The sequence below is a fragment of the Pseudophryne corroboree genome, chromosome 1 (assembly GCF_028390025.1).
Source record: "Pseudophryne corroboree isolate aPseCor3 chromosome 1, aPseCor3.hap2, whole genome shotgun sequence".
Taxonomy (NCBI): Eukaryota; Metazoa; Chordata; class Amphibia; order Anura; family Myobatrachidae; genus Pseudophryne; species Pseudophryne corroboree.
Window position 1 is genome coordinate 834,761,010 of NC_086444.1, and position 27,227 is coordinate 834,788,236.

General features: G+C 43.6%; 1 protein-coding gene across 7 annotated transcripts in view; it reads right to left on the minus strand.

The window, feature by feature from the left end:
- Window positions 1-27,227, minus strand: part of PTPN13 (protein tyrosine phosphatase non-receptor type 13) — a 538,713-nt gene that overhangs the window by 25,496 nt on the left and 485,990 nt on the right. For 6 of the 7 annotated variants that reach the window (XM_063919874.1, XM_063919871.1, XM_063919870.1 and 3 more), the window contains 5 exons: window positions 25,664-25,819; window positions 21,523-21,670; window positions 19,852-20,007; window positions 12,558-12,640; window positions 9,046-9,098 (listed from right to left, as the gene is read on the minus strand). In XM_063919874.1, coding sequence (XP_063775944.1) covers window positions 9,046-9,098; window positions 12,558-12,640; window positions 19,852-20,007; window positions 21,523-21,670; window positions 25,664-25,819 — 596 coding nt within the window. The remainder of the gene's footprint in view (window positions 1-9,045; window positions 9,099-12,557; window positions 12,641-19,851; window positions 20,008-21,522; window positions 21,671-25,663; window positions 25,820-27,227) is intronic. The other variant, XM_063919873.1, reaches the window with a different exon arrangement.

Genomic DNA, 27,227 nt, shown 5'->3' on the forward strand with positions numbered 1-27,227 from the left:
TGGCCATGGGATGAAAAAGCCCATTGTCATGCCTGGGCAAAATACCAAAAAAGCCACCTCTTCGGTGTGGAATTATTTCTCAACAAATCCGGACAACAGGTGTCAAGCCATCTGTTGCCATTGTCAATCCATAATAAGTAGGGGTAAGGACGTTAACCACCTAGGAACATCCTCCCTTATACGTCACCTGCAGCGCATTCATCATAATTCATTGTCAAGTTCAGAAACTTTGGGTAATAGCGTAACCAGTCCACTGACACCTAAATGATGTGGTTTGTTTGAATATTATTTCTCTGTGAGGATGAGAACACTGAAGATAGTGGGAAATAATAAGAATTTACTTACCGATAATTCTGTTTCTCTTAGTCCGTAGTGGATGCTGGGGACTCCGTAAGGACCATGGGGAATAGCGGCTCCGCAGGAGACTGGGCACAAAAGTAAAGCTTTAGAACTACCTGGTGTGCACTGGCTCCTCCCCCCATGACCCTCCTCCAAGCCTCAGTTAGGATACTGTGCCCGGACGAGCGTACACAATAAGGAAGGATTTTGAATCCCGGGTAAGACTCATACCAGCCACACCAATCACACCATATAACTTGTGATCTAACCCAGTTAACAGCATGATAACAGAGGAGCCTCTAGAAAAGATGGCTCACTACAGCAATAATCCGATTTTTTGGTAACAATAACTATGTACCAGTATTGCAGACAATCCGCACTTGGGATGGGCGCCCAGCATCCACTACGGACTACGAGAAATAGAATTATCGGTAAGTAAATTCTTATTTTCTCTGACGTCCTAGTGGATGCTGGGGACTCCGTAAGGACCATGGGGATTATACCAAAGCTCCCAAACGGGCGGGAGAGTGCGGATGACTCTGCAGCACCAAATGAGAGAACTCCAGGTCCTCCTCAGCCAGGGTATCAAATTTGTAGAATTTTACAAACGTATTTGCTCCTGACCAAGTAGCTGCTCGGCAAAGTTGTAAAGCCGAGACCCCTCGGGCAGCCGCCCAAGATGAGCCCACCCTCCTTGTGGAATGGGCTTTTACAGATTTTGGCTGTGGCAGGCCTGCCACAGAATGTGCAAGCTGAATTGTACTACAAATCCAACGAGCAATAGTCTGCTTAGAAGCAGGAGCACCCAGCTTGTTGGGTGCATACAGAATAAACAACGAGTCAGATTTTCTGACTCCAGCCGTCCTGGAAACCTATATTTCCAGGGCCCTGACAACGTCTAGCAACTTGGAGTCCTCCAAGTCCCTAGTAGCCGCAGGCACCACAATAGGTTGATTCAGGTGAAACGCTGAAAACCACCTTAGGGAGAAACTGAGGACAAGTCCTCAATTCCGCCCTGTCCGAATGGAAAATCAGATTTTACAGGATAAAGCCGCCAATTCTGACACGCACCTGGCCCAGGCCAGGGCCAATAGCATGACCACTTTCCATGTGAGATATTTTAACTCCACATATTTAAGTGGTTCAAACCAATGTGACTTTTGGAGCCCAAAAACTACATTTAGATCCCAAGGTGCCACTGGAGGCACAAAAGGAGGCTGTATATACAGTACCCCTTTCACAAACGTCTGAACTTCAGGGACTGAAGCTAGTTCTTTTTGGAAGAAAATTGACAGGGCCGAAATTTGAACCTTAATGGACCCCCATTTCAGGCCCATAGACACTCCTGTTTGCAGGAAATGTAGGAATCGACCTAGTTGAAAATTCCTCCGTCGGGGCCTTACTGGCCTCGCACCACGCAACATATTTTCGCCAAATGCGGTGAAAATGTTTTGCGGTTATATCTTTCCTGGCTTTGATCAGGATAGGAATGACTTCATCCGGAATGCCTTTCTCCTTCAGGATCCGGCGTTCAACCGCCATGCCGTCAAACGCAGCCGCGGTAAGTCTTGGAACAGACAGGGTCCTTGCTGGAGCAGGTCCCTTCTTAGAGGTAGAGGCCACGGATCCTCCGTGAGCATCTCTTGAAGTTCCGGTTACCAAGTCCTTCTTGGTCAATCCGGAGCCACGAATATAGTGCTTACTCCTCTCCATCTTATAATTCTCAGTACCTTGGGTATGAGAGGCAGAGGAGGGAACACATACACTGACTGGTACACCCACTGTGTTACCAGAGCGTCTACAGCTATTGCCTGAGGGTCCCTTGACCTGGCGCAATACTTGTCGAGTTTTATAAACATGTGGAAGACTTCTGGGTGAAGTCCCCACTCTCCCGGGTGGGGGTCGTGTCTGCTGAGGAAGTCTGCTTCCCAGTTGTCCACTCCCGGAATGAATACTGCTGACAGTGCTATCACATGATTTTCCGCCCAGCGAAGAATCCTTGCAGCTTCTGCCTTGCCCTCCTGCTTCTTGTGTCACCCTGTCTGTTTACGTGGGTGACGGCCGTGATGTTGTCCGAATGGATCAACTCCGGGTGACCTTGAAGCAGAGGTCATGCTGAGCTTAGAGCATTGTAAATGGCCCTTAGCTTCAGGATATTTATGTGAAGTGATGTCTCCAGGCTTGACCATAAGCTCTGGAAATTTCTTCCCTGTGTGACTGCTCCCCAGCCTCGCAGGCTGGCATCCGTGGTCACCAGGACCCAGTCCTGAATGTCGAATCTGCGGCCCTCTAGAAGATGAGCACTCTGCAATCACCACAGGAGAGACACCCTTGTGCTTGGTGACAGGGTTATCCGCTGATGCATCTGAAGATGCGACCCGGACCATTTTTCCAGCAGGTCCCACTGGAAAGTTCTTGCATGGAATCTGCCGAATGGGATTGCTTCGTAGGAAGCCACCATTTTCCCAGAACCCTTTCATTGATGTACTGAGACTTGGCTCGGTTATAGGAGGTTCCCGACTAGCTCGGATAACTCCCTGACTTTCTCCTCCGGGAGAAACCCCTTTTTCTGGACTGTGTCCAGGATCATCCCTAGGAACAGAAGACGAGTAGTCGGAATCAGCTACGATTTTGGAATATTGAGAATCCAATCGTGCTGCCGCAACACTACCTAAGATAGTGCTACACCGACCTCCAACTGTTCCCTGGATCTTACCCTTATCAGGGAATCGTCCAAGTAAGGGATAACTAAAATTCCCTTCCTTCGAAAGAGTATCATCATTTCGGCCATTACCTTGGTAAAGACCCGGGGTGCCGTGGACCATCCATACGGCAGCGTCTGAAACTGATAGTGACAGTTCTGTACCACAAACCTGAGGTACCCTTGGTGAGAAGGGTAAATTGGGACATGAAGGTAAGCATCCTTGATGTCCCGAGACATCATGTAGTCCCCTTCTTCCAGGTTCGCAATCACTGCTCTGAGTGACTCAATCTTGAATTTGAACCTCCGTATGTAAGTGTTCAAGATTTTAGATTTAGAATCGGTCTCACCGAGCCGTCCGGCTTCGGTACCACAACAGTGTGGAATAATACCCCGTTCCCTTTTGCAGGAGGGGTACCTTGATTATCACCTGCTGGGAATACAGCTTGTGAATGGCTTCCAAAACTGCCTTCCTGTCAGAGGGAGACATCGGTAAAGCCGACTTTAGGAAACGGCGAGGGGGAGACGTCTCGAATTCCAATTTGTACCCCTGAGATATCACCTGAAGGATCCAGGGGTCTAATTGCGAGTGAGCCCACTGCGCGCTGAAATTCATTGAGACGGGCCCCCACCGTGCCTGATTCTGCTTGTAAAGCCCCAGCGTCATACTGAGGGCTTGGCAGAGGCGGGAGAGGGCTTCTGTTCCTGGGAACTGGCTGATTTCTGCAGCCTTTTTCCTCTCCCTCTGTCACGGGGCAGAAATGAGGAACCTTTTGCCCGCTTGCCCACGAAAGGACTGCGCCTGATAATACGGCGTCTTCTTATGTTGAGAGGCGACCTGGGGTACAAACGTGGATTTCCCAGCTGTTGCCGTGGCCACCAGGTCTGAAAGACCGACCCCAAATAACTCCTCCCCTTAATAAGGCAATACTTCCAAATGCCGTTTGGAATCCGCATCACCTGACCACTGTCGTGTCCATAACCCTCTACTGGCAGAAATGGACAACGCACTTAGACTTGATGTCAGTCGGCAATTATTCCGCTGTGCATCACGCATATATAGAAATGCATCCTTTAAAATGCTCTATAGGCAATAATATACTGTCCCTATCTAGGGTATCAATATTTTCAGTCAGGGGATCCGACCACGCCAACCCAGCACTGCACATCCAGGCTGAGGCGATTGCTGGTCGCAGTATAACACCAGTATGTGTGTAAATACATTTTAGGATACCCTCCTGCTTTCTATCAGCAGGATCCTTAAGGGCGGCCAACTCAGGAGAGGGTAGAGCCCTTGTTCTTACAAGCGTGTGAGCGCTTTATCCACCCTAGGGGGTGTTTCCCAACGCACCCTAACCTCTGGCGGGAAAGGATATAATGCCAATAACATTTTAGAAATTATCAGTTGTTATCGGGGGAAACCCACGCATCATCACACACCTCATTTAATTTCTCAGATTCAGGAAAACTACAGGTAGTTTTTCCTCACCGAACATAATACCCCTTTTTGGTGGTACTCGTATTATCAGAAATGTGTAAAACATTTTTCATTGCCTCAATCATGTAACGTGTGGCCCTACTGGAAGTCACATTTGTCTCTTCACCATCGACACTGGAGTCAGTATCCGTGTCGGCGTCTATATCTGCCATCTGAGGTAACGGGCGCTTTAGAGCCCCTGACGGCCTATGAGACGTCTGGACAGGCACAAGCTGAGTAGCCGGCTGTCTCATGTCAACCACTGTCTTTTATACAGAGCTGACACTGTCACGTAATTCCTTCCAACAGTTCATCCACTCAGGTGTCGACCCCCTAGGGGGTGACATCACTATTACAGGCAATCTGCTCCGTCTCCACATCATTTTTCTCCTCATACATGTCGACACAAACGTACCGACACACAGCACACACACAGGGAATGCTCTGATAGAGGACAGGACCCCACTAGCCCTTTGGGGAGACAGAGGGAGAGTTTGCCAGCACACACCAGAGCGCTATATATATACAGGGATAACCTTATATAAGTGTTTTTCCCCTTATAGCTGCTGTATTTTTAATACTGCGCATAATTAGTGCCCCCCTCTCTTTTTTAACCCTTTCTGTAGTGTAGTGACTGCAGGGGAGAGCCAGGGAGCTTCCCTCCAACGGAGCTGTGAGGGAAAATGGCGCCAGTGTGCTGAGGAGATAGGCTCCGCCCCCTTCTCGGCGGCCTTATCTCCCGTTTTTCTGTGTATTCTGGCAGGGGTTAAATTCATCCATATAGCCCAGGAGCTATATGTGATGCATTTTTTTTGCCATCCAAGGTGTTTTTATTGCGTCTCAGGGCGCCCCCCCCCAGCGCCCTGCACCCTCAGTGACCGGAGTGTGAAGTGTGCTGAGAGCAATGGCGCACAGCTGCAGTGCTGTGCGCTACCTTGTTGAAGACAGGACGTCTTCTGCCGCCGATTTTCCGGACCTCTTCTGTCCTCTGGCTCTGTAAGGGGGCCGGCGGCGCGGCTCTGGGACCTATCCATGGCTGGGCCTGTGATCGGTCCCTCTGGAGCTAATGTCCAGTAGCCTAAGAAGCCCAATCCACTCTGCACGCAGGTGAGTTCGCTTCTTCTCCCCTTAGTCCCTCGATGCAGTGAGCCTGTTGCCAGCAGGTCTCACTGAACATAAAAAACCTAAAACTAAACTTTTCACTAAGCAGCTCAGGAGAGCCACCTAGTGTGCACCCTTCTCGTTCGGGCACAAAAATCTAACTGAGGCTTGGAGGAGGGTCATGGGGGGAGGAGCCAGTGCACACCAGGTAGTTCTAAAGCTTTACTTTTGTGCCCAGTCTCCTGCGGAGCCGCTATTCCCCATGGTCCTTACGGAGTCCCCAGCATCCACTAGGACGTCAGAGAAATGAGGATGAGGATGACATTTTGCCACTATAGAGCCAGTTTGTGCAAGGAGAGATTGCTTCTTTTTTGGTGGGGGCCCAAACAAACTGATCATTTCAGCCACAGTCGTGTGGCAGACCCTGTCGCTGAAATGATTGGTTTGTTAAAGTGTGCATGTCCTGTTTATACAAAATAAGGGTGGGTGGGAGGGCCCAAGGACAATTCCATCTTGCACGATTTTTCTTTGCCACATCATTCCAGGGGTGCTGCCCCTCTGCCCTATCAGTCCACGGGTGATGCCCCACTGCCGTTTAAGTCCAGGGGTGCTGTTGCCTGTCTGCTATGCTGTGTAATTCTCCAGTGGTGCTGCCGTATAATTCCAGGGGTGCTGCTGTACTTGATCCTAGGTTTAAATTAAAGCCTAGAGCAGATATGAAACAAGCTTCAACATCACAAACAGATTTGTGAAAACATAGCCGCAAAGGTGGAAATGGAAATTACAATTTGATGAAGTGTTTTCCAATGAGACCACATTTGTGGCCAAAGTCAGTGTGACTCAGACGAGACTGAATCATAACTCAGCGCAACTGCCGGAGAGGTAAAAGTGAGATTTTCTGCCGGAGCATTAGAGAGAGGTTCTTCTCAATTATTTCATGTTAGGGACTCGCTCAAATGAATGCCTCCAATTAGTCAATCTTAATTTTGATTTATTATTGATGTTCCACATTTTGGGATTATTTATTTACAAGATGTGCATTTGTTGTACAGGGCTGCGTAGGGTTATCGCAAGACCTTGCGGTGTTAGAAGAACAGAGTTTCAGTGATCTTGCATTGGATCAGCTTTCCATTTCTAGATGGGCCATGAGCTCCTGTGAGGCACAAACAGTTACTGAATAAGGCCCAGTATGGAGTCTCATGGTGACTTACAGCCAGCAAGATGTCTGGCTTGCCAGGCTGAGGCATGCTGTGAGCACAGAGGTTAGCATTGTTTCTTCCCACAGTCCTACTTATAGTATGAAATGATTTTCGACTGTAGAGTGGTAAGCTCCACTAGTGCTGGGGCTCAATAACAAAAAAAATCACTGCACAGTCCTGCTTAGTACTGTACCAAACACACCTGAACTCAACTTGCCCCATCCAGGGCTGCTGTGGGGGCTCAGGAGGGGCTGCTAAAACATCTAATGGTCTGCTTTATTTAAAAATTAAATAACTGGGAGTGGTGAAAAACAAAAATAAGGCATCTGCCATATAATATGTAAATGAAAATGCAATAAAAAAATGGAAAAAAAGAAACCCACGAGATTTTCACAAAATAAGTCTCCAGACTCCGTGGAGGGGAAGGAAAATATTCAGTCTTGATCCTGTGGTATACACCAGTTTATTTTCATCGCAGCATCAAATCCGAGATTATCTTAATCCCTGAAAATGGAGAAGGGGGTACAAATTTGGAGGCTTTGGCCCTAGTTTTTCAGTTTGTCCAGTAATGTGGTAATTATATATTTGCTTGGTTGAAGTCCTTTGGGCCAAGTGTTTGTGTCGTCCACTTGTGTCGCTTAGCTTAGTCATCCAGCTACCTCGGTGCAACCTTTTGTCCTAAAAACAATATTGTGAGGCGTTCAGAATAGACTGGAAATGAGTGGAAATGAATGTTATTGAGGTTAATAATACCATAGGATCAAAATTACCCGCAAATTCTGTGATTTTAGCGGTTTTTATGTTTTTTAAAAATACATCCAGATCCAAAACCCGAAAGGGAGGTTTTGGCAAAACCAATCCGGATCCAAAACACGAGAGGAGATCCAGATCCGAAACCTAAAACCCATAAAGTGTCCGCCGCACATCTGTAGTATTTGTATGACTAAGTACTGTATCTAACTCCCCCCTAATAAATAGCACTCTAGCATGGGAACACTAAGGAAGGCAATAACACGCATACAGCCTCCCTGCAAAAGTAGATCCGGCATCACATTATAACAGTAGGATCCCATGACAATCATAATCATTGTTAGCACATATCTGCATACCAGCTCTACGGCAGGCATGCACATATTTCTAACTAGGCCGACACTCAAGGTGGCATGTGACACACTTAGTGCTCACAACGGCTGGTGTGCAGGAAAATAAAGTGCTGATGAGAGATGATTTTCTAAAGTAAAAATACATGTGACATTAGTCTTATGGCTCCTAGTTAGGAGACAGCAAACCACTAAGGCATAATTAAACATTTGTCAATACATCTATTAGGGCAGTGATTCCTAAACGCAGTCCTCAAGACACACCAATAGTCCAGATTTTAGTGAAATCCCTGCTTGTGCACCAATGGTATAATCAAACTGACTGAAGTACTAATTAAGTTAAGTTCTAAGCATGGATATTCTAAAAAATTGGACTGTTGGGGTGCTTTGAGGACCGCATTTGGGAACCACTGTATTAGGGACAGGTTTATAAAAATCAGATTTTTTTTTTTAACATCTACTAAGAATATATTTGACATCTTGTAGCACATACAATGCAGGTATTCAGGAGTAATATAAGAAAGCAATAACTCGGGGGGGGGCAAGCTCAGAAGGGGAGTGCCTCTCACACTCACAGGAGCCGGGTGCTGCAGTGTGACAGTTTCTAGTAGCACTCAGTTCCTGTGATACAGGAGGAACTGACACTGCATTCATTTACTGGTCTCTCGGGGCAGCCCAGCATCTTCGGGTGATGCTGGGCTGCCCCCAGAGTGATGTCAGCGGGTTTCCCACAAAGCCACACCCTCCAACTTGGACCACTCCCCTTTTGGACCACAAGCGCGCCTGTGTGCGCAGGAGTGACGCCTCTTTCCTGGACCCATGTGTTATCGTGGAAAAATGGATCTCTAAGGGCTGGTTATCAGGGATTTTGCTTCACTTGCCTGAGGCACACGAAGCATAATCCCTGATAAGTGCCATGGCCCCTGGGAAATCTATTAGCTGCAGTAATTTACCACTGCTAATTGGTTACCACCCACCCCCCAGAATGAAAATGATTTGTTATGTAGTAGTTTAGCTATTGCACTGCATATTGAGCCCTGAATGAAACCAGTACTTGCCAGGGATACACACATGCATGCCAATTGCTACGATTAAAACACTGATAGCTCTGTGCCTTCTGGTCCATACCTCTCAGTCCTATTCCTGCTGTTATAAGATCCAACACCATTTACTTTGACTGGCTGTAAAAAAAAAAAAAAAAGAGGAAATGACAGATTAATAATATGACCTCTAAAACTCACTAATATTTCATTTACAATTTTACTCAGTTTGTTTTTCAATTGTTTATGTCAGTGTTTCCTAAGTCCAGTCCTCAAGGAATCCTAGCAGTCCATGTTGTTCATTACTCCTCAAAGCACAAATGAAATAACTAGCACCACCTGTGGATCTTTTAAATGTGTGTCAGTAATGAATACACCTGTGCTCAAGTACGGAAAACATGTACTGTTTAGTTTTCCCTGAGGACTGGTTGTGGGAAACACTGGCTCAATAAGAAATTACATAAAGTGTATTTATTTTTTTCAAATTCATGATATAGCAGTATAGTGTAGAGTACTTACTGCTAAATGTGTACAAGAGTGTTAATTATATTAATTGCAGTACTGTAGGTTGTTATATCATCATACAGTAACTCACAGCTCTAAAGAGTGCTTGTAATTTAGCAGAGATTTATGCACTAGTAGCAATGAGACTTTAGTATTTCACTCACAAAAATGGTGCATATAGTAGGTCTTCCTGCACTGGAAGGCAAAGATCCAGTATCTTAAGCTATGCATACACTATATAATTATCTGCATGATAAGGCCAATATCAGCAGATAATTGTACAGTTTATGTGGGCAACCAATCGAAAATATTGATCGTTAGGTCATGTCGGATCGTCCAGCATGTCTGTCTGATGCAATATTTTAAAGTTGGCCGCATTGGACAGTGTATGCACTGCCACAAACAACCGATAAACATTTCTTATTTTTTCATAGCAAGGAATAGGTAAATGTCTCATCCCCAGAGGGGGATTGCAGATATTGGGTGCCATACACTATGTGATATCTCACAGTGTATTGCCATGATATCTGCAGGGTGTCAGGGTGCCAGATAAAATGCCTGTCGGTCTGACAGGCATTTTATTTGGCCATATATGCCCAACTTTATTGTGTCATTGCACTGACTTGTAAGATGTTGTTGGCAGAATTTCCAATGTACACATTTTGTTTACACGCTGTATAACCGTTTCCCAATATAGTGTTTGGGTTTTATATTGTGATGTCCTAAGAATCTTAACCTCCTGGCAGATTTTGAGAGTTATGCCCTTATTTATCAATGATTGATAAATTTCACTGTGAGTGATAAATTGCACCAGACATTCAGCTCCTAACTGCCATGTTACAGACTGTGTTTGAAAAATGACAGTTCAGAGCAGATTGGCTGGTGCAATTTATCACTCATTGGTAAATAAAGGCATTCATCTTTGTGCTGACTTAAGTAGGTGCAAGGCTGGCAGGTATAACTGTTCATCCAAAGGTTATAGTATTAATTCAGTATCTGGAATCCTGGTTATGGAACGTTTCAAAATGTAAGCCGTTTAAACAGTGCTTATAAATTTGGTCTATATATGAGATGGGGCTGATATATTAATGATCACTGTCCTCTGACCACGGGAAGCAGATGATTGGGGCACATAGTTTATACTAGTATACAGAGTAAACTATCCATCACATATTTTACAACCTTTAATAAACACGTTTGATTTTAACACTACACTGGTTACCTTATTGTGCTTAATACTTCATCATGAACAACATTTCAAGGTATCAGTGAGTGCTTTCCTCACATCCATTAGTACTATACCAAGGGAAAGACCTCCTCTCTTTTAGGTTTGAAGCTCCTGATAATTCCTGTTCATATTCTAGAGAGTGCAGTTTCACAGGCTATTGGGTTTTTTCAGGACTATTTATGGTATAAGGAATCTTATCTATAGGGGTTATTCAGGATGGATTGCATAAGCGATCCCCTGCGCAGTTTCTCAATTATCTGGAAATTGCGCACGCCCTGTTTTGAGCATGTGCCGAACAGGTCTTGCGATTGCATCACTGGATTGCAAACGACTCTGCTGGACTGACAGGCAGAGGCGTTTGGGGCGAGGGACGGGGGCGTGTCACCCCATTTTCCGGGAGTGGCGAGGTCAAGGACTACCTTGCAAGATGCAGTTTCCTTGGCCTCGCAAGCCACCCTGCGACGGCAAGCCTGAGTAAGCTGAGGCTTACTCAGCTTGCCATCACAGATGAACATAACCAATGGTTATGATGTTTGATACCAGGCTGCAATGCGGTCACAGTTCTGCAATCGCAAATGCAGCAAGGAGGTGTGTATACACCTCCTACTGCATTTGCATTGCTATGGATTGCCCGGAGCAGCTTTGCAGTTGTAATTCATGCTGAATAATGGCCTACTGTATATTCGGGTTGGGGCTATGAGACCGGTGGTGGGGATCACAGAGGTCAGCATACCGACCCGGGATCCCGACCGCAGAATGCCGCCGGGGTGGGGTGGGAGGCAAACGCAACAGAGCCGCTTGCGGGCTCGATGGCCCACTGCACTTGACACAGGTCCTATTCCCACTCTATGGGTGTCGTGGACACCCACGAGTGGGAATAGGCCCTGTTAGTCGGCATGCCGACTGTCGGGCGTTTGAACGCTTGAGATCCCGGTGTCGGCATGGTGACCGCTGGGATCCAGAGCGGTGGTCACATGACCGCATCCCCTATATTCTTATGTATAAAAGTGGTCAAGGATTATGTGGAAATCTATATAAACACTTTTGCAGTTAGATATGATCATAATAAAAATAATATTCTAAAATTATAATTCACACTTTTTCAATTCGACTTTCAAATGGCACCAAAATTCTCAAATCGTTTTTGACCAAAAGCAAAACTGCATCCACACAGTTTCTTAACAGATACTTTTACTTTAGAAGTCTAAGTTTCTAGATTCTACAAAAAGAAAAAAAAGGTTAAAAAAAAAAATGCAGAAGAAAATATAAAATTGTTAGTGACAAAAAACTGCGTTGTTTAAATAATAACACATTATTTTCTTATTGGCTCCTGTGGGACCTGCGTGAAAGCTGTGGTACTTCTCCATGATATACATGAGGAAGCATCACAGGACGCCCCCGCTAAATCCTTTCACTTGCAATAGTTGGCAGTTGCTTTCACCTATAATTGGGGCTCTAATACTCTATTTAAGCAAAAAGTTCTAAACCCTGCAAAAACATCCCATTTCCTCAAGGTGGGTTGGGTACGAAATGTTGACAGTCTTCCGGGTCCCAGTGGTCATGTGACCGTCACTTTCCGGCCACACCTTCAACCATCCAGCAATACGGGAAGTATTTCTCCCCTATCCCTAACCATCGATCTAGTACCTAATCCTAACTTCACCCGCCCGCAGTCTAACCCTAATGTAGACATCATAACTATTGACAGTGTGGTGTTGATATTGCTATTGCTGACCTTTTGACTAAATCCCACTCAAGGATTAGAGTTTTATTTAACAGAACTGGAGTCAGAAAGTTAAAGGTAATATTACTTATTATATTGCAGTAGGTGATCATTCTAAACATACATATATATTTTTCTACCTTACCTCAGGAGAGTCATCAGGTAAAGAGGAACCATCACAATCTGTGTCTTCTGCTTTCTCATCCAAGTTTTCCCCACTTGGATCCACTATAACATAAATAATGAAAATGAAATATGTTGTAGTATATGACATTAGAGAGTGTAATATGGTGTAATACAGATATGTCCTCAATCATCATTGCTGCAATAACGTCAAATAGCCCCTCTTAGCACGCCAGGTAACAAGAGTACTGTATCTTTTAGCGATGAGTATCTTTTTTGCTGAAAATGCGTCTTAATTGCAACGCAATCTGACTAGCACGCACAAGGAGACTGTACGGAGTAAAGTGATTTGATATGTGACACTTGTATATATGTGTGCGACTGAGTCTCTGAATCTGTACACAATGTAGGATCAGCAGCTCTTTCCCAATACAAGCTCTGTTCTGTATACAGACTCAGTCATACACAATATACAAGTGTCATATTAAATTAATCAGCACAGTCCCCTCATGCGCTCTAGTCGCACTGCATTGCATTTCTGGCAAAAAAAAGGTGTCCGACGTTAGCAGAGTTGCGCGGGACCTGGCAGCTCACTCTCGCCAGGCATCTTGCGCTGCATGACGTATTGAGGCTAGATGTATGAGTATTTTCACTTTTCCTGTAGAGATAAAAACACAATTTAATTTGCGTACTTGTAAATAAGTCTTATTCAGTTTAGGTCCCAAAAAGAATGATCAATAAGGCCTTCTGATCAGTGTGGTGGTTTTAAACCATCCAAGTATAATCACTAGGATTAGTTGTTATTAATTTTATGTGTCATACTGTACATACAGTAAGCGAACCGCCCCACAATGGTGATCACAACTTAAGATGTAATTCTCCAATATGGTGCCTTAATCCTTTTCATATGTGGTCTTCAAGAAAATAAGGGATAAAAGTGACCCTGTAAACCTGCATTACATATTTACAAATACGCAGATTAAATTTTGTTCTATGGGGGTAATTCTGAGTTGATCGCAGCAGGAACTTTGTTAGCAGTTGGGCAAAACCATGTGCACTGCAGGGGGGCAGATAATAGGATTTTGGTACTTACCAGGTAAATCCTTTTCTTTGAATCCATAGGGGGCACTGGAGTACTCTTGGGATATGGACGGCGTAGCAGAACAAAGGCACTGAATATTTAAATTTAGAACTCTCCACCCCTCCATATCCCAGAGTACCTCAGTGTACGACCTCAGTGTTTTTACTGAGCGAACTACTATAGAGAGGTTGACAATGGAGAATTCCTATAATATAACGGACAACAACAAAGTTGACCCATAACGTTACTGTCAACTAAACAGTTGACAGCATAACCGATAGACCTTTATAATTTGAACCAATCGGTGAAAAAGTGTTACCATAAGCTCCTCCGAGCTTAAAACAACCCAGGTAAAACTGCTCTGGGTGGGCGTCCAGTGCCCCCTATGGATTCAAAGAAAAGGATTTACCTGGTAAGTACCAAAATCCTATTTTCTTTTTCATCCACTAGGGGTCACTGGAGTACTCTTGGGACGTACCAAAGCTTCCCTCGTGGGCGGGAGAGCTGTTTGACACTTGTAACAGTAGGCAGCCAAAGCTAGATGCTGATGCCGCAACCATTCATAACATGTAAACGTGCACAAACGTGGTGCACTGAAGGCTATGTAGCCGCGTCGTAGACGCTCCACGACCCGCTGGTTCTGACATTCCCACAGAACCTGTGGAATGAGCTATTACTGACGAAGGCGACTGTAACTTAGCCTTAAAGTAAGCCTGACTTGTAGTCATTTTTATCCAACTGGATAATGTCTGCTGAGAAACTGGCTAACCCCAGTTGGCCGCATCATAGAGAACAAACAACGTATCCGTATTACGTACTGTAGACGTTCGGGACATATAGACGCGTAATGCGTGTACTACATTCAGAATTCTAGAATGTGCTGTCAACACAGGAACCACTATTGGTATATTGATGTGAAGAATAAGAAATCGGAATTCGTCCGAAGTTCTGCTTTGTCATGAGAAAACTCAAATACGGTGGCTTAGAATACAAGGCACCCAAATATGAAAACAAAACCCTTGCCGAAGCTAAGGCTATAAGAAAACGTTTTCCAAGTGAGAAACTTAATCCCCATTTGTTGTAAGGGTTCAAAATATGAAAACTGTAAGAAATCTGAACCCAGCCTCAAGTCGCATGGCGCTGTAGGTGGGATAAATGGAGGCTGCATTTGATGACACCTTGTAGAAAAGGTGTGTACCGACGCAATAGAGTCAAACGTCTTTGAAAATAACTTGACCACACAGATACCTGCACCCTCAGTGCAGATAAACTCAGTTCTCCATCCCACCCCGTCTGTAAAATAACAGAATACGGGTAACTTGAAAGATGATGTCGGAAACTTCCGAGCTTCACACCCACCTATATAGGCACACCAAATTTTGTAATAATGAGCTGCCGTAAGCGGCTTCCTAGCTCGTAACATGGTTGGTATAACCGATACTGTAATGCCCTATTTCTTTTCTTAAGAGGGCGGTCTGAACCCCCACCCCGTCAACCGCAGCCGCGGTACATAGGTAAATAAGGGTAAAAGAACGGTCCCTGTTGTAACAGGTTGGACGTATTATGAGCGGGCCAAAATCGTGTGCAAGTATTCCTTGGAGATTCGAGAAGCAAGCTCTCCGAAACCCATGAGATATCACTAGTATGACTGTGACGAACTGTCTTATGATCCGTTTTAGCAACGGAGAGAGCAGCGGAAAATGGTGGAGCCAGATACACGAGGCTGTATGACCACACGAATGTGAGAACCTCCACCGCCACTGCCCTTGTGATCTGTCGTTCTGTACACATACTGAGCGTTTGTAATTGTGGCGAGATGCCCTCATGTATACCTGAGAGTAACCCCACCTGTGGATTCACATATGAAACACCTCTGGATTTAATGCCCAGTTTTCAGGATATAAATCCCGACGGGTGAGATCATCTGTCTAACAGATGTCCATTTGCGGAATGAACCCCGTCGACAACATCACATAATGGTGTTCTGGGCAATTGAGGATTCGAGCTACCTGCCGCATTGCCATGCGGCTTCTTGGTCCTCTCTGGTTGTTGTGTATGCAACTCCCGTTGCGTTGTCTGACTGCACTTGGTCAGACTGAAAGCGAAGTATGTAGTGCATTGTAAATTGCACGGAGTTCCAGGACATTTATCGACAGCAATCTGTCGTGATCCGTTTTAGAACCCCTGTCGCTGATCTTTTTTAACTACAACTCCTGAACCTCTGAGACTCTCGTCCAGAGTATATACACCCTCGCCCCTCTGTGGGAAACGCGAGTGAAGCCCGGTGAACTAAAGCGCGTTGAAAACACATCCTTATTCCTAACACGAATACACCAATGTACCGCTAGTGTGCGTGGCTTTTGCACTAATTACTAGATGGTATATTTGTTCTTGCTGGTGTAGTAGGTAAATGTCTTTGATTTACCGTATTTATAATCTTACCTAGGAATTGACGTCGTTCAGACGGAATTAGATGCGATTGTTTTTGAACTTGACCTGCCACCGCAGTATACATTAGTAGCGCAAGTTAGAGGAACTCTGTTGAGACAGAGTTCTTATGAGCAGATCGTCTAAGTATGGAACGATTGTCACTGGCAGGGCTCTGAGATGAGCTATCCTCACCAACATCACTTGGTAAATACCCGAGGCGTTGACAAGAAGCCAAATGGTAGAACCTGAAATGGTTAATGGTTGTGGCGTTTTGCAAACGCTAGAACCTGTGATGCAGTGACCAAACCGGAATGGGTAAATACGCATTGTGAAGATCAAGTGCAATTATGCAATTTTGTGGCTCCAAATATGCAAATACTAACCGCAGAAAATCCATTTTCAAACTGCAGTAAGTGACTTGCTGATTGAGACTGCGAAGGAGCCCTCCGGCTTTTGTACCCCAAACAGAGGGGAATAAGTAACCCTGACTCTGTTGGTGTACCAGGCCTGGAAATAAAAACAGCTGAAAAACCAGCAGAGACTGAATTCCAACCTGCCAAAACGCCTAATTGCGTCCGACAGAGGCAGTCTTGTCCTTTAAATAGTGGATACATACATGAGTGGATGTCTGGTAACCCGGCAAATGTAACGTGTAAAGGCGCGCTTCCACAATTGGAAATTCGAGAAGGCCTAAGAGGCCGTCAAGCCGCTGGCTTGTTGACTTTAGCGCCCTGGCGTTACAAGTCGTGACTGTTTTTGTACCACAGCCTTGAAAAGACTGAAGTCTAAAGACTTAAAACACCGGACCAAAGTATTTCCGTTTTGATACCGGAGGAGGCAATTTATGGTTGGCCAAACCCCCCCCTATCTGACTGCTGGTCTAATGTACCCTTCTCACGAGTAGTTATTGCTGTGAGGTCTGACATAGAATTTGTCATCGTGTATTAAATGATAAGACCAGTTAAATTAACACCCAAAAGGAAGCTGGACCTTTGGAAAGTCTGAGACTCCTCCATTAGAGCTGGCGGAGTAACTTCGGAGACTCCGATCTTACCGCTCCTGTCGAACGGAGTCATTTTGAATTGCCAGTGCTTACCATAGGTCTGGGAATGACCAGGATTCCCCTGAATATCAAATATAGTACCAAACAACTTCTGGCCTTGTCGTGCTGAAACTAGCGACGATAAAAAGCGAGAATCGAGGTAACAGACGTCAGCAGAAGCTTTACAGAGATACTCTGCAGCTTCTTATTAACAATAAATCTACCATTCATTGTTCCCATACCTAGAGCGCCTAGTGACCCAAATGTATCTTGGGTCTTTATAATGTTTGCACAGATGAATTCACCAATGGCGGATTCTCCCATTTAGATGTGGAAACGGGTAAATAGACTTAAATGTTAGTCAGATATTCTAAATAAGAAACTCATTGAAGATCTGTCGTTTATTAAATTCGACGGATTAGATGTAAGAGTCTCCTTAGTCTCTGTAAATTTGAGACATTGACCCACTGGTCATTTATTGTAGTAAACCTTGTTTTTAGTCTGTGTTGGAGCCTTACTCCTTATACATACAGACAACACAATAGGCAAAGGGCAGACACCTGCACAATACTTAAGGTGTGTAATATATATATCTATATATTTATGTCGAAATACAGTTTACATGGCTAATTGTGAAACCTGAACAAAAATTCCCACTAACACCCCTGCGCCTCCGTGTGGAGTAGAGGTGTATGGCAGGAATGTTCTGGAATTATAAACTGGAAGAAACAGGAATGATTAAAATGGCCCCCATGCCATGCTTACACTGAAAATCACAGGACATTTACAATACCTGCTGCAGTGTTAATATAGGCTTAATAGCCTATTATACAGTGATAATCACAGGTCTAGTATACAGTAAAACACATGCAGTTTACAATACATGCCTTCAGTTAGCCTTCCAGTTAATATAAACACTGCCTGCAGTGAATTTTGTATTAACATTCCTATATGGCAGCCTGCTATTTCCCCTTTGCAGACGCGCTGTAATCAGCCAGGTTCCCCCCCCCCCCCCTCTCTGTACTCCCTGTAGCCGGGAAGCTCCTTGCATGGAGGCGAGAGATACATTTTAAAATAGCGGAGGGCGGCTGGACGGGGCGCCGTAGCTGTCGCTAGGCGAGTTGCGGCGGGTCTCCCCCTGTGGGCGCTGCACCTTCAATACAGCGCTGACGGGCGGCTGGACGGGGCGCCGTAGCTGTCGCTAGGCGAGCTGCGGCGGGTCTCCCCCTGTGGACGCTGCGCCTCTGGGCGCTGCACTTGACGGAGCGTCTGGCAGGAGGACGGAGCGCCTGGGCCGGAAGGACGGAGCGCCTGGGGCCGGGAGAACGGAGCGGCAGACGGAGACATACAGCGCTGACGGCGCTGGACGGAGCGGCTGGGTAAGTGGCAGTGAGCGGCGCACCGAACGGACCCCCCACAGCGGGGCGGCAGCCTGCGCTGACCGCCCCGTTTCCCCACATACCTTTTCTCCGGTCATAGCTGCGACGGGGCTTCTATCTGTAAGCTCCGTCCAGCTTCTTGATCACTTCATCATGGCTGTGACGGGGCTTCTTTCTGTAAGCTCCGTCCAGCTCTTTGATAACTTCTTCCTGGCTGTGACGGGGCTTCTTTCTGTAAGCTCCGTCCAGCTCTTTGATAACTTCTTCCTGGCTGTGACGGGGCTTCTTTCTGTAAGCTCCGTCCAGCTCTTTGATAACTTCTTCCTGGCTGCGACGGGCTTCTTCCGTCCAGCTGCTCAGATCATGGCTGTGACGGGGCTTCTATGTGTAAGCTCCGTCCAGCTGTTGCAGGAGACAGTGGGCTGCCTGTGGCTGTGAGGGTGCTCTTTGTGAGGACCGACACGCCATGCGCTGCCTTGCAGCGGCACCATCCCGGACCCATGTTTTTCCAGAAACTGGGAAGGGATGTGCTAAGTGTAAAAATGAAAAATAAAAAAAAAATCTTCCACCAAGTGTGGGAATCCCACAAGCCGATGTTAGTGCTTTGAGCACAGAAAAAACACTGAGGTCGTACACTGAGGTACTCTGGGATATGGAGGGGTGGAGAGTTCTAAATTTAAATATTCAGTGCCTTTGTTCTGCTACGCCGTCCATATCCCAAGAGTACTCCAGTGACCCCTAGTGGATGAAAAAGAAATAACATGTGCAGAGAGAATTAGATTTGGGTGTGGTGTGTTCAATCTGCAATCTAAATTGCAGTGTAAAAATAAAGCAGCCAGTATTTACCCTGCACAGAAACAAAATAACCCACCCAAATCTAACTCTCTCTGCAAATGTGATATCTGCCTCCCCTGCAGTGCACATGGTTTTGCCCAACTGCTAAAAAAAATCCTGCTGCGATCAACTTGGAATTACCCCCTATATTGCTTGAAAGTTAAGATACTTCACCATAGTGGTATATTGTTGTGTTTTCCATGCGATAGATGAGTCTTTGACATAAAAAAGATTACTCATGAGGAAATACACCAGACCATCAGTTACAGTATTTAGGAAACCGATACTGCATAGCCACTTTCATATCATGCTTCAGTGCACCCTGCACTTCTATATACTGTATATTGTACCCTTTACTTACATTCTGGCATAACACCCTCACAGGAAAAGTAGCATTACATAAGTGTCAGGATCCCGGCGCCGGTATTGTGAGGTTCACATACTTGCTATACTGTAGACATTGTGTCGACCTCCTGACCGCATACCCAGTAATACATGTACATAAGAATCTATGAAGAAGGCAAGCTTGTCTGATTTATATTATATGTACCAGAGTAGTGTTCCTCTGAAACTGCGTTCTGCCTATTGAGCTGTAGGAGGTTCTGTGTCTGCTCATGCACAACATCAAGAAGAGATTGTATAACATCATTCTGATCCACTTCATCATCCTCGTAACTGTAATTGTCTCTCACATTAATCTCATCATCTTAACAAAAAACACAAAAAACGATTTCATTAATTATCTATCAATTTAGCGATGACTATTATTTTAAATTATTGTGGTTTGAACTCAAGAAAGTGATTTATAAAAACAAGAAGTTATTGTAGATATTCTCCTAAAAAACGGAGAGAATATCTAAAAAGACCAGCTGCGTATACATATACCACACCACAATAATCTCTCAGAAACTTGCCAGCAGCCTCACATCACTTCTGTATTGCTGCTTGCTCTTTGCTACGCAATGCTCATAGGCTTGTCAGACATTAGTACTTTAGTGCATTATGAATTTAGTGTAGTTTTTACCACAAGCAGATCATACTGACCAACATGGCACAGTGCTCTGAATATAGAGCAGACATTGGAACTGTTGTTCTCAATACCAGCAAAGCCCTGCCATTTACATATTGGTGCAAGGTTTAATCCATCCTGCCAGGATCTCAGAGCATAAAGTCAGTTTGGTTTGACCACAGCATGCACAATGCATTAAAGCCCAAATATTTGACCGATACACAAATACCAATCCCTGTGTGAACAAGCAATTAGTAAATGCATAAAGCCCAATTTTCATGCATACGAACACATTTTAGTTTTTTTAATAACACTATTCTGTGAAGGCGAATGGATGTTATCTGGGTTTGTACGTTCTCCATGTCTTTGGGTTTCCTCAAGGTACTGGTAGGGTAATTGGCCTGATAAAAATGAACCCTAGTGTGTGTCGGTCTGAGTGTAGGGAATATAGACAGTAAGCTCCACTAGGGCAGTGCTTGATGTGAATGACTAAATGTTTTTCATGAAGATCTGTGTAATATGTAAATGCTATCTAAAAATGGGAATAATCTGGCTCTACAAATGTGTCCTCATTCACCTAGTGTTTTTGCGCCATAAGGGACAAGACACTTGGAACAACAGACTCTCTGTGACATACTTTTTCCTGAAATTTGCATCTTACTCATTTCGTACAGTAGCTGCATACAGTCACTCACAGTGTACTTGCCACACTAGATTTGTACTTTAACCGCAAAGGAATTGGTATAAAGTCGCAGAATAGGCATAACGATACATATTGCAAGTTGCTCATATCTGAACTTTTAAAAAATAACTTTTTTTTTTTTGTATATTTGTTGTGTGTCTGTAGCGGTCTTATCTTAAGGTAAATTAATAAAAGTTATGTTTTAAACTTAATGAACAAAAATTGGTAAAAGTGTGCCCCAGAAAAAAAAATATTCTTTGTTACCTGACTGACTTGTTCAGGAAGGTAAATTGTTTTTGCTTTGCATACTACTTCCCGACTTTTGGGAGCACCACCAACACACATTGTTGCTAGGGATTAAACCACCTATAGTACCTGTTCGATTGTTGGTAACTGTTATTATAATCAGTAATCCAGTGCGGAATATCTCCCCATTACCCATTTCCCTTTTTGTATCTACATCTGTATATAGCATATTCATGGAGCAAGCCTGAAGCACCATTTAGCATTAGAACCATTTTTAAGATTACCTAAGTTTTCATTAAACTTGTCAAAAGCAGATGAACTGTCCTTTGGCATAAGCTCACGGGCAATTTCAATTTGCACAAGCCCTTTAGAGCTTCGAATACAGGACACTGCTTTGCTATGTGTAGCACCGTGCATGTTCTCTCCATTTACCTGTTGAGAACATAAAGTGTTAGTAATCAAAATTCCTGACATGAATTTCTCTCATAATAAAACAAGCGCCACTTCGCCATTGTGTAGTTTCAGCATTAGGTAAACAATTTTCAAATGATACATATGGAAGAATAAAGTAGGGTAAACACCTAAGGAAGTATTGGGCCAATCAGCAGATAATTGTATAGTTGTGTACGCAGGAGTGTTAGTTGATAAACTGTTTCAAACACTCCTGCTACGGTCAGATCAGGAGGTCGGGATTTTTAGTCCTGCTTAAAAATTGTGATGCCCCGACCTCCTGATCCCCTTGAAGAAAACACATGTAGAGCGAGATTCAAATGTTATTGCCCCCTATCTCCCGTCTAGAGTGATGGGAGATCGCAGGGGGCAATATACAAATGTCCCCAGTTTTCGCACTGTACGCACCCTTAGCAGTCAGGTTTATCCGTGTAAAGCGGCTACACCCAACTAAACTATTGGGAGCGACGTGAAAAGTCCCGTTTGGGAGCCCAAACAGGTCACTTTTCGTGCATTTCAGCTGCTGGTAGAAGTGGGGGGGAGGGGGGACAGATATTTGAATCTCGCACTTAGAGCTAAAAATAGCTGTGTGTACTGGTTGCACACTGATCTGATATTCTCTCAAAGGATCGGAGTATTTATCGGATCTGCAGAGTGTGTACCAAACTTAAATGTTACTGACTAGGATTGCATAATGTGCATAATATATTTTGAAAACTTGCCTCAATTACACTCTTTAAAGCGCTGAATGGTTTTGAAGTACATACCTTAAATAACTACACACAAAAATTGCCACCATTTTGAAAATGGAGCTAGTATTTATGACAATGTAGCCCATATTCACTAAGTACCACAGTGATATCCTTGGTTCCTAGTGAATTGATTGGCTGCATTTGAATATTGACCAGTCCACAAAATGGCTGCCTTGAAAATGTGCCTCAGCAATGCCAATAGCTCTTAATAGGGTTGACACTCTATTTTTAACAGAAATACTGGCCTTTCTGTGTTTTGCTTCTATCCTATTAAAAACAGCAAGGTGGCAAACACAGATAATAGTAAATATGTTGCATTCTCAAGAATATTGATCTTGTACACAAAATAAAAAAAAATAAAAAAATTTATAATAAAAAGGCATAATTTAGCACCACACTTTACACTTTAAAAATGCACACACAATATAGCCTGTAATTTGTTGCTATATTTAAAAAAACAAACATTTTAATGCACTGTATGTTGTCATCGTCTACTGTAGTTCAAAAAATCATATATCATATTGCCATAAACTTAAAGTAAATAAAACACTAACTGGGTGACATGGCACTTGCAGGGTTGCCCTGGGTTATTGGTCCAAGACCAATTCAATTTATTTAATGTAATAGGCAAAACCAGTGCTGGTGGCTTCCAATCATAAAATATGTGGACAAACAGAAGTGAACCCTGTTCCTCACAACATACATTAACTGAACCTAAGGATGACATACAAGTACAACTTATTTAATTAAATATTTTGCTTTCTGAATTTCTCAGTAACAATCTTTTGGCCTAGGGGTGGTATGAAAAACATTCTGATACTCTATGATGCGGCAAGTCAAAAAAGTTTGGGAACCACTGTACCTACATGTATGTTCATTTAGGATTACAAGATTTAAAGGCCTGTTTATTCACCAGAGATTAGCCTTCTTCCTATTAACCAAACCCTCCATGCTGGTGAAACTATTGCTGGGGCTCTCTGGTAAAAATAAAATCCCCATTTACAGGGGTGGTGTCGTCCTTATACTGTATTTCTATCTCAGGATGTCTATATGTTTCAGTACAGAAAAAATCTTTAGTATTCAAAACAACACATTTTTATTACACGAAAATAACACTTTTTTTCTACTTATTCTTACTTGTTTTAAAGTGTTATCTACATATTTTTTATTGTGCACGTTTGGTCCGACATAGGCTCCTAAGACTCATCTTGCCACTGCTGACAATATTTCCAGGGAGTAAACTATCGCTCAACAGTGCCACAAAAGTTCCTTTTTTAATTGGTAAAAAACTACATTTTTTATCACGGCAATAAGCAGCAATATGAAACCTAGGTCCCTGATCATAGTAAATAGGTCAGCAATGCCACTGAATATGGGAAAAGTGGTTCTTCTCAGCAATCCAGGGTGCTGGTGTGCTGTGGTATTTAAGCACTAGTGTCCCTATTTTAGTGTGTTGAGCACTGTAAATAAACCGTTTTGAAGCACAGGTTCTCAAACTCGGTCCTCAGGACCCCACACAGTGCATGTTTTGCAGGTCTCCTCACAGAATCGCAAGTGAAATAATTAGCTCCACCTGTGGACCTTTTAAAATGTGTCTGTGAGTAATTAATACACCTGTGCACTTGCTGGGTTACCTGCAAAACATGCACTGTGTGGGGTCCTGAGGACCGAGTTTGAGAACCCCTGGTATAGAGGTATGTTTGATACTTCAATCGCAATCCAGCAGTTTGACAGGAGTATCACATCACTGCTTTGCAATTTTAATGTTTAACTGTTTAAATGACTGAATGTTGGTCTATCCTACAAATGTGTCAATGCTCTGAAATATGTGAAATGCACTTTAGTTCAAATTCTTCATACGTTTATAACAGTTAGGTTATAAATGGCTTGGGTCCTCTGAGGAACTAATGTATTCTCAGAGATTCTATACATTTTGCCACTTTCCAAGTATATTTCAAGCAAGTAAACCCAGTGTTGTATGCCACCGATACACAGCTGTTAGCATGAAGGTCGGGGGAAGGGAGGGGAGATGTATTTAACCTGCATATATTTTCTGGTCAGGGTAGTATATTTTGCTATTAGTTTTGGTACTGCACTGGGAAAGGAAGCCTAGTTAGTAAACAAAATAAATTAATTTACTGTAGATCTGGTTGTGGGAAAGGGAATGTAAAAGTACATGCTAGTGATTTAATTTCTCTTTTCCAAACATGGCCTCAATTTCCTGCATCTGACCAAGCATCAACTGAGCTTAAGAGACCAAATCACCAGCAGCACAAGGGAGCCAAAGCAGCAAGAACAGGTATTACAGAGCACATGGCTAGACAACAGCGTAATTTGGCCACACTTACTCAAACTACTGTTGACCAGTCCTGACTCTAAAGTCTAAGAGATATGTTTAATTGGGTTTAGAGAAAGAAAACCTGGGCGTTTCCCTGGCAATCTAACATTGTACTCAAGCATGTTTACTATTTAATACTAATGCACTGTGGTATTAGATATCATATGCATTTAAATGCAGGAATCACAGTTTATTCAAAAAAGTGTTTTTTTGTTTTTTTTTTGGTGGTGGGTGGGGATTCTACACTGGGGTGTACAGTGTCACTGCAGACTAATCATGATACAGCGCTCCCTTTATACTGTCATCTGAAACAATAGGCACTGGCTTTATTGAAATGCTGGCATCAGAAATAATAGGGTATATAATGTACAGCATATACATTATGTACTTTTATGCAGAGCTTATACCTTGTCCTGTTGTAGAAAGAGCATTGTTAAAAGAAGTGTTTGATTATTATTATTAGCAGTATTATGACATATCACGTACACCAATATATATATTAAATTCAATTAGCAGCACTGTAAACTCCTGACTCGTGGATTTCTACACCCTTCTAAGGTGCAAGCAGAAATCTGACAATACTAGTGCAGTAAAACGTGAAATCCGACAAAACTAGTGCAGTATTGTACGCGGCACTTAAGGTGGAGAATACAGTTTCTGTGTGACGAAACTGCCCAAATCTCCCCCTTGGGTCCAAATTGCACTCTAGATGTAGTGGTAGAGTTGGGAGTCTTTATGAGGGTAGAATAAGAAATGCCCTGTCCTCGTAGCTCATTACATAGGTAAAGTACTGTAATTGTGGTGATGCTTGGCCATCATTAGCTCAATTATGCACTAAGAATATAAAAGCAAAGTGGAAAAAGGAGCGGACTTAATAAAAATTACCTGAAGCACTCTGTCTCCAACCTGTAAGTTCCCCTCTATGTCAGCTACACCCCCAGGACTGATGGACTTCACAAATATACCATATTCGCCTCCCACCAGGGAAAATCCCAACTCTCCAGACACAGGTTTTTCCAAAATAACATGAACTATTCTGGCCTTTATGGGCACACAGAAAAAAATAAGCATATTTAGATCAAGCCAATTAAAATACAGTAATCAAAAGAAATATTTGAGTGATGTATGATGCACAAATTTACAGTTAATCTGATATCAGAGATTATAGCTGTTGTCCTTACGTCTGTGTAAGCACATGTCTTTCAGGAATTAGCTTGATACAAAGTTAATTTCAGCCTTACCAAATACAGCATGCAGCCATGATGTCAACATTCACTATGTTAACATAAGAATGTTGAATGTTATATCGACCTAGTTGAAAAATCGACATCTGCATAATGTTGACATATGACATATCAACATACCGTAGCGAAAACATTCATATTAAGGTTTGGGGTTAAGGTTACTTGAAAAATGTCTTGGTGACATTGTGACAATGTCAACATTTCATCAATGACAACATGATGAGTGTAAGGCTGGGTACACACTGGCGTGTGTACACGTTGGGCGGAATTCAATTGTTTTTCATCTGGCAGCCACTAAGATGGCACCCAAACAGAGCTATTCAATTGTAGCTCTGTTCGGTAGCGAATGGCTGCCGGTGTCTGCATTTCAGCTCGCACCTCCCCAGGGGGTGCCCAAACAGCACTTCGCTATCGTGTCCAGCACTTTGTACGTACGTTAGCTATGTAAAGCAGCTAAACCCGACCTCTATGGGCGAGATAGCTTGTGCTAAAAAGGATGAATGAAATATCGTCCCACGATCTCATGTCACTTTAGACGGGAGATCACGCGATATGACAATTGAACTCCACCCATTGAACGATGTAATGAAGGTCAGAGCGACAAATCACTCTTTCCGTCATTACACGTGCTATGGTCTATAGTGTTATTGTTAGGTTTGATGTGCAGCACATCAAACCTAGCAACCGTGGGCACCGGCAAATTGCCGGTACACACCAACATGTCGGTTGAAATTGACATATTGTCCCGATATCGCACCAGTACGTACCCAGCTTAAAATGCTGCATGTTCAAATATGCACCATGTCGATATTCTGAATGTCCCCATAGTGACTGTCAACCTTATATACTGAACCTCTGAATAAACAGGAAGAGGATGTTGTGTGAAAACTTCGTGGGATAACAGAAAGCAACTCTAAGGATAAAACCAGTTATATTTAATCTTTTGTTTCTAGCTAAAAGTAGGGAGTTCTATAGACACAACTATATGGTTATACGAGTTCATAGCGAAGGGACTGTCAATCAGATGCAGTGAAGTATATCAGTTTATGACATACTGTACAATGAGTAAACATAGAAATGTGATTTTTGTGCTTACAGTAAATTTTTTGCTCTGAATACAAAGGGGAACTACTGGAACACTGGTATAGAGGGCAGTGGCAGAAGTTTGGGCACTTTAAATTTACCAGCAAAAACTCTTCCTCCTT